Source organism: Eptatretus burgeri, chromosome 1 (assembly GCF_056783735.1).
Source record: "Eptatretus burgeri isolate ZD-2024b chromosome 1, Ebu_testis_v1, whole genome shotgun sequence".
Classification (NCBI taxonomy): domain Eukaryota; kingdom Metazoa; phylum Chordata; class Myxini; order Myxiniformes; family Myxinidae; genus Eptatretus; species Eptatretus burgeri.
Genome location: NC_140961.1, coordinates 129,273,033 through 129,281,135, shown reverse-complemented (window position 1 = coordinate 129,281,135; position 8,103 = coordinate 129,273,033). Strand labels below are relative to the sequence as shown.

The window sequence follows — 8,103 nt, the reverse complement described above, 5'->3', positions numbered from 1 at the left end:
CTGCTGTTCTGCATCTCGGCCCCGTGAACTGTGCAGGTCCCAGCGAGCGCCGCCGTTCCCTAACACTATCAGACACAACCTTCACCCATCTCTGAAGCGAAAATCTGAGAGCGGAGGAAACGTCGCCCGAGTGATATGGAAATGTCTAAGGAGGAAGGGCCTCGTGATACTCATTCCTGTCCAATCATTGGCTGCTCTGGTTGTCTCCATGACGGGATCTTCTGTCCCATTGGCTGTCGCGTTGCCTTGATGGGAGTGCCTTGCCTGCTCAGCCATTCGCCCCCCCCCCCACCCCGGAGCACAATGTTCGACTCGGTGCTTGTTATTTACAGGAAAGTCGTTATTTTTGAGGCTTGTTGCATCAGATATCGTGCGAACCTCAGTGGTTTGACTCAACCCTCGCCACAAGCCGAAAAAAATAGCAGAAAAATCTCAAATATTCTTACTTGGAACTAAACTCTTCCTCTATAAATCTTCGTGATGGTGACTTGACACGCGGCTTCTTCGTTTTTTAAAGACTCACCACAAAATGGCACCCTAGTGTTTAACGAAATGTACGTTCCTTTCTATTGTGACCCACAACGGTGTCCTCCAGGTACGCATGAGATTGCTCCGCCTGTTCTTCGAGCGAACTGCACATACAAGGCGGATGAATGTTCTCATGGTTATGACTGAGAAACATGAGACAAAAGCAACATGACTGCCGGATTAAGTTTCCCCAGTGTCAAGGACGCTCCAGTTCTTGCGTCCCCTTTTTGTGTCATGCGACCATGCTCTCGCACCAAGGAACACGGAGCTCCCTCGCGACCTCCAGGTACACATGAGACTGTGCTACGACCGTTCTTCAAGCGAACCGCACATACGAGGCGGATGAATGTTCTCATGGCTATGACTGAGAAACATGAGACAAAAGCAACATGACTGTCGGGTTAAGTTTCCCCAGTGTCAAGGACGCTCCAGTTCTTGCGTCCCCTTTTTGTGTCATGCGACCATCCTCTCGCACCAAGGAACACGAAGCTCGCTCCCGACACTTTTCCAATGAAGGTGATAACTCTTGGGAGTTTAACTAATAGAAACGATAAATCGAGGGCAGTTTCAGATGCGTGTTCACTTTTTTTGCGACGCGATCATATGTGCATAACCTTACAACCGATGGAGTGTGAAATCTCTAACGTTGGACGCTAACAAGAAAATCCTTGTGCAATATCGTGGAGGAAATTGGACTGGAGAGGAGAGTTCACTTTGGGGGGGGGGTCTTTCTGGGAGCGTCATAGAGTGTGCGGGTGGGCGGTTTGGGAGGAGGGTTTCAGGGCCACAGTCTCATGACACCATCTTCATGGGCGCAGCAATCTTGGATTTCCCTTAATCACGAGAGGATACGTCAATTTCGAACGACCTTGCTTTCGCTGGAATTCATCCAAAAAATTGGAGTGCTGTTTCAATCATTAATTTGAAGCTATGAAGAGGGCATTTCCGAAAATGAGAAAGTCGGAAGTAGAACTAGAAGTTTGTGAAATTTGGAGGGGTCCGAAGGACGTGAACGTACCATGTATGGCTCTGTCTCGTTGAAAGAGCTGTCGGATGTCAACGACATAAACTTGTAGAATGGAAGCTGATCGAAATTTAAAAACAGGCGACATTGCTCACATTGAGTCATGTATTTTTGAGGGTGTGGGTCAGGAAAAGCATCACCGAGTTTTACGGGGAAGGAGGGAAGCCTGGTGTTGGCTTAATGGTTAAGGTGGCTGGCTTAAGATCTTCGGGTCTTTGAGTTCAAGCCCCTGTTCTACCCATTGAAATAACACCAGGTAAGTTGACTCAGCTCGTCATTCTTCCGAGATTGGCAAAATGAGTACCAGTTTAGTGGGAAGAAAGAGCCATTTGAGCATCCTGCATCGGAGTGGTGATCTACACAGGGACCATGAGGATTGTTCCCCCTCGTCAGGGAAAAGCTGCCTCGGCCACATCTCCATTCCTCTGAAGACGTAAAAAGGAGTCCTCCTCCTCTTTCTTCAAAGCAATCGTGGGTGGAATCACAAGGGACGTTCAAGAAGTACTCAGAACGAGATTATACTCGTTTTTTTTTTTTTAATTCATCCTTTTTTCAATCCATAAGAGAAATCTGCTTCCTAACTTATCATATGGAAAGCTACAATACAGTGTTTCTTGGATTCTTGTTAGTATCTCGTTCTGAGAACTTATTGAACGCATCTCATATTGTTTTGGGGTGCCATGTTCGTGTGTACCCTTTTATAGCTTTGGTTTACCTTGAAAAGGAAGACGTGTACAGCTCTTTCGGTACACTCAACCATTCGAGTTCATCACCACAAGTATTTCCATCAAGTTCAGAAACCTCGACCATTGGATTACGGGAAGTGAATGATCAACAACATCAGGAGCTTTGTGTATATTAACATTGTCCAAGTTCGAAGAAGACGACAAATGGGGATTAAAAACAATGACTATGAGTAAGGTGGGGCAAGAGGCCCTTGGCAGGAAAGGTGGGGCTGGATCCTCCACTCCCCTCCGGTGTAATCAGCTAGGTCCTGATTATGTTTCATACCCCCAACCCCCATACCAGGGAGGGCTTTCATGGCTGATGGTACATCGAGCAAGTTGAACTTCAAATGTTCAGTTTATTGAACACAAACAGTGATGGGGATGAATAGATAATGGGTAGGTAGCGAAGAGGGTTTCTTGATCCACTTTTCCTTACAGGGTTATGTTGATGAGATGCCAAACACAGACAACTGTCATGGAGAGCAGCGATGAGTGCAACGAGCATTCCTTGTTCCACAAACTTACAAAGGGGGCAACATGAGTGAAAGAAAGAAACAGATTGATCAAAGTGAATGAAAGGGTGAGGCATTAAATTCCATGTGACGCACCTATTGGCAGGAATGGTAGGCAGGTATAGCTGACGTATGGGTTGGGGGCTATACACCTGTGCCATGAGCGTGACACATGTGCCGAGAGGCGTCTCGTCAAAAGATGAATACGTGCTGTTTGTTCATTTCTCATCCTAAAAAAAAATAATAATAAATAATGTTAAAATTAACATAAAAAACAAACAAAAACTCTAATATTAAATAATATATATTTTCCCATATCTACTGTTCCTTTTGTTCTGTTACATACTGATCCATTCTGGGGTGGCAGGATGGCCAAAACTTCACCCTGCCAACCCCACAAGAACGTGGGAATAATTGTGCTCATTAAATAATAATAACATGTCCTGATCGTTCCGTGTTGTTCCTCCTCCACGGGCCTCGACTTTGTAGATTAAAAAAAGCACCCTGATGATGTCTGTGTTTGCCCTACTGTCCTCATCGCCACTCTTCCACCCCCGTACCCGTCCCCGATTGAATTTAAGTTGATAAACTGTTGGATTGAATCGATCTGCTATGGATGTAATGCAGTCCTCTTCCTGCGTCCAACTTCCAGCAGTTTTACCCTGAAAAAAATAAAACGAGAATCAGCCAGAAAGAGTAATCCTCGGGTCAATCGAAGGCTACAGAAAAGTCAATAAAGAGCACAAGAAGAAGACTGACAAAGTTTATGTTTATGACGTCACAAAACCAGGTTCTTTGAGGTGAACGGACTCCAATCAGGTTGAGCGGCAGCTCTTGTACCTCGTCAAACCCGAAGCAAAAACAGCACAATAAACTAATGCATCACAAACAGCACAAAAACAAGTTGATCACCGAAGGAGGAGGACTTGATCTCCGACCTCGACTTGTAGGCGAACCATAAACTCACCAACCGAGTTTGTCTACGTAGTGGAGTTTTGCACCTGTGCGTTACACCTCGGGGTGGTTAAGCAGTCGTAAAACGAGGTCATGAGGCAAGTACGTGTACTTCGATAGAACATTCATATTTCCACTCGGTGCCTTCTTATAGATTCTTATAACAATCCCCAATAAACTGGGTAACCTGGTCACGTGTTCTGGAGAGATATCGACGACAATGTCAAGAGTCCGTTTGGTGTTCGTGCGTAACTTGTTGACACTTGTGTGCATAAATCCCAGGTGGATGACAGTCGTGCCAGCACAAGGTGAGTATAAAGACTAAAATAAAACAATACATGCAACAACAAACGACAAATAAAACCCCCCAAAAATTCAAAACACATTACACAGTGGTGGCGCACCATTTGAATGCTCGTAACGTAAACAAGTATGGAGAGTAAGCCGGGCAGCGAGAATAATCCCTCGTTCCACCATGTGTAAGTAAATTCCTTGGTCCTCATGATATGTTTGGTGTACCCTAAACGGTCGTATCAGACTATATCGGGACAAGTCTTAATGTAAAAATGTTTAAATATACATTGTTACTGGGCCAGGAGCCATGTTTCACACCGGGTCAGTTCCACATGGATCCGGATTAACTCCAACGCCAAAGGTGGACGGACGTAATGTTTTCACCTCTGTCTGTCTGTCTGTCTGTCTGTCTGTGAGCAGGATATCTCAAAAAGTTGTGGATGGATTCGGCGAAACATGTTTCGTTGGATATTTTCGGTTGGTCAGTCGTGTAGCCGAGCGACGGTGTCTAAAGGTTTTGTTGGATGTGAAATCGTCCCGAGACGACTGGAAGGTACTTGATAGGTTTATGATTTCATGCGGTGGTTGATTGTTTTGTTCAAGGATGTGCATTCTTTAATCATATGGAGTGTCCATGCCATCCTTACCAGACCATGGCATACCACAGCACATCCATTGGGACCATACTCTGTGCAGAGCGTTGGTGCTGCTTAAGCAGTCTCCTTGGCTATTGGGCACAATCCTGGATGGGTCGCCACTCCGACACAGGATACCAGCAAGCCGGCACTCATTTTGCCGACCGCAGAAGGATGATGTGCAGAGTCAACCCCACCTGGTATTAATTCAACAGCTGAGCAGGATTTGAACTCAGAATCCTAGGATCTCAAGCCCACCACCCTAACCATTAAACCAGCACCAGGCATTAAAGCACCATCGACACCTTTCTTTGAATACTCTTATTCCTTGGATGGGAAGCTTCAACCTTGTCTAGGCTGGCAGGATAGCCGAGCCTCGAGGTATGCACACTCGCTTCTAAGCTGTCTAACCTCGGTTCGAATCCTGACCCAGCTATAAACTGTCATCCTGGTGTTCCACAGGTTGGGTCAACGTGTGTGTGCCGTCCCTCCGATGGACGTTAAACCGCCTTGCAGTCTGCCGGCATTAGTTGGTGATCGTTGAAAACCACATGGTGTTCTTCATGAAGAGGAGGCGAGTTATCTCCGGCACCCTGAACAAATTACACATTCCTGCCCCAGGTGCGCTCATACTGAGTAAGGTTAAAACTGTTTTGGATGAACTTTTCACAAGAAATCTCACCTGTGATCGTGTATCAGGGGATTCCCTCACCGAGGTGAATTGGCGGGGAAAATGACGTCACACCGGTTCAGACCCGTTGGCATACCCCAGACAAAGCGGTGCATTGAGGAACCCGCTCGATCCACCTCCTCTTGGCGGAATTGAGGGAAAAGGAGGGAGGGATGGACCCCATTTTGGGAGGATATGCCCAAGACGTTTGGAGCCAGGAAGCGGAAAAGAGCTCAAACAGCTTTTCCCGGAGTCGTTGCTATTCCCGAACCCCCACCTGGGCCTCCTTCGAGCCGACATCCATCCGACCCTATACACCGTCTCCCTCCTGACCATCCGTACAGGGTCCACCTCGTGCCTCCGAAAGGTCGATCGACCCCTCCCGTCCCGCTAATCGTCGACATGCATCCGGGCCGCTCATCCGCGGCGGGATCGGAGGGTTTACCCGCCGGCAGGGGCTACGCGTGCGGCGTGCGGGGCGTGCTGCGTGCGCTGCACTGCGCGACTACAGGCGCCGCGTGGCTGTGCGTGGCCAACACCCGGTACCGAGGCGCCGCGCATTGCGCGGTCCTCATCGCGGTGCTCGCCTGGCTCTTAACGCTCATCGTGTACGTGTTTTCCGTGCTCGGCAAGTACGACAGGTTGCCTTTCATTAGCGGAGGGGACTGCCGTCTCTGGAGCCGCGGGGGTGGAGGAGGAGGGGACGACACGGAGGGGGTGACGCGCCGCTGGGTGACCGCCAACGTGCTGCTGGACGCCGTGCTGGCGCCGCTGCTCGTGCTCGCCGCGGGACTGGCCGCGAGGGAAGCGCACGCTGCCTCGTGGTGCGTCGTGCCCGAGTACGGCTCGTCGTGCCCGTTCGCCCTGTTCGTGGCGGCCGCCGTTCTCACGGCTCTGGGCGCCGTCCTGTCCGTCGCGTCGGCCTTGCTGCACTGGCGCCTGCGCTCGTCCACGTGAACCCGCCTCGTGTGTGGTTGTGCAGTTGGGGCCACCACAGGTTGTGGTGATGTGCATTTTAGGCACCTTGTCGGGGAGAGCACCTGAGATGATGTCCATTGTGCACAACCATTCAGGAGAGCCCAGGAGTGTTGGAGACTTTTGTTGTTGTTGTTGTTGTTGTTGTTGTTGGTGTTGTTGTTGTTGTTGTGTTGTTGCTGTTGTTTTTTTCATTCATTGACGTCACAATCACTTGTTTTGTAATACATACAATGCTGTAGAGGTTACAATCTCATTGTTTATACACGCTATTTGGGATTTTTAGTGTTTTGGAGAAAAAAATTAAAATAAAGCCAATTAAAGATTTTTTTTTTAATTTATTTTAATTTTTAATAATACTGTTTCATTCACCTCCAATGACTGACATTTCTCTCGTCGTGCAATTATATACCAAAAGGTGCTTTGACATGGTGACATTCCATTGGCGAGTTGGTGCTCAATTTGGAGATGAAAACATACCTCAATCGTCATGTCCGCGTAACTATCGATATATTACGTACGCTAAAGGAAGGTTTGGGAAGGACAGGTGTGCTGCAGGGAAGGAGAAGGTCGCTTGTTGTTTATTAAAAACAGTAGGTATTTTTTCTGCCATTTTCAGAAGAATATATTTTCCCAAAAACTTTAACAGTTCCACCGAAAATGCAGTAATATAACCCGGGACGTCGAACACGTCTAATCACAATGATAATAATAATTAGAATAATAATTATTATTACAATAAATGACTTACATTTTGCCTTATGTTGGCTTCAACTTTTTTTGTATACAAGGTCGAGGCTCATGGAGGAGCTGCAACATAGGACGGATCAGGATGTAACAGAACAAAAGGAGAGAGAGAGAGAGAGAGAGAGAGAGAGAGAGAGAGAGAGAGAGAGAGAGAGAGAGAGAGAGAGAGAGAGAGAGAGAGAGAGAGAGAGAGAGAGAGAGAGAGAGAGAGATATGACACCACCAACAGGGACAAGAGACAAAATAGAGGGAGACTAGGAGATCTGCGGAGGAATGAGGGGTATGGAGGACGCATGGGGTGGACAAGATCGATAACTGGAGAAAGTAAGCCGAAGTTTACAATTCTGTCAGGAACTTTACAAAAAACTTTCAACGCAGGCTTGCGCAATCTTGCCAATACACATGTACACTACCCCTCCACCCCCACTGCTTCCAGCTAACTATCTAATGCCAGTTTAAAACCATCCACAATCTCTGCTGCCACCACCTTCTCAAGGAGAGCCTTGCATTATATAATCCCTATGCTCATTATTCTTACCCAATCCTCAGCACCTAACATTTCCATATGTTAAACGGGATCTGCCAATCTTTTGCACAACTACTCTCTGATGGAAAAAGAAAAACCTCTGCCTTAATTTCTTCCTCGCTCTTCACTTCTTTACTCTCAAGCTGTGGTCCCTGCTCCTGTCACAATTCTCTGAGACTGAAGGCGAGTGGTGCAAAAACTGTATTTTGAAATGAATATATACACACACACACACACACACACACACACACACACACACACACACACACACACACACACACACACACACACACACACACACACACACACACACACACACACACACACACACACACACACACACACACACACACACACACACAAACACGTATTGTCAGTAACAGTTATATTTTAAAACACTTTTGTATTCATTTTTTGACAACTGGGCTTGCTGATGTGTACTGAACAAATATGCTGTTGAGTTATCCTGCTTTTTACCATTGTTTTCAAATAAATTAAAATTAATCTCTA

The 8,103-nt window shown here is 47.0% G+C and overlaps 1 protein-coding gene across 1 annotated transcript; it reads left to right on the top strand.

The window, feature by feature from the left end:
• The first annotated feature begins 5,344 nt into the window (after positions 1 to 5,344).
• On the top strand, positions 5,345 to 8,103 carry MARVELD1 (MARVEL domain containing 1). Its single transcript, XM_085897820.1, has one exon. The coding sequence runs from the start codon at positions 5,541 to 5,543 to the stop codon at positions 6,300 to 6,302; it is 762 nt and encodes a 253-aa protein (XP_085753946.1). The 5' UTR covers positions 5,345 to 5,540; the 3' UTR covers positions 6,303 to 8,103.

What these genes read in the sequence shown, in the direction of transcription:
- MARVELD1 (XM_085897820.1), top strand. Translation starts at nt 5,541, where the DNA reads ATGCCCAAGACGTTTGGAGCCAGGAAGCGGAAAAGAGCTCAAACAGCT.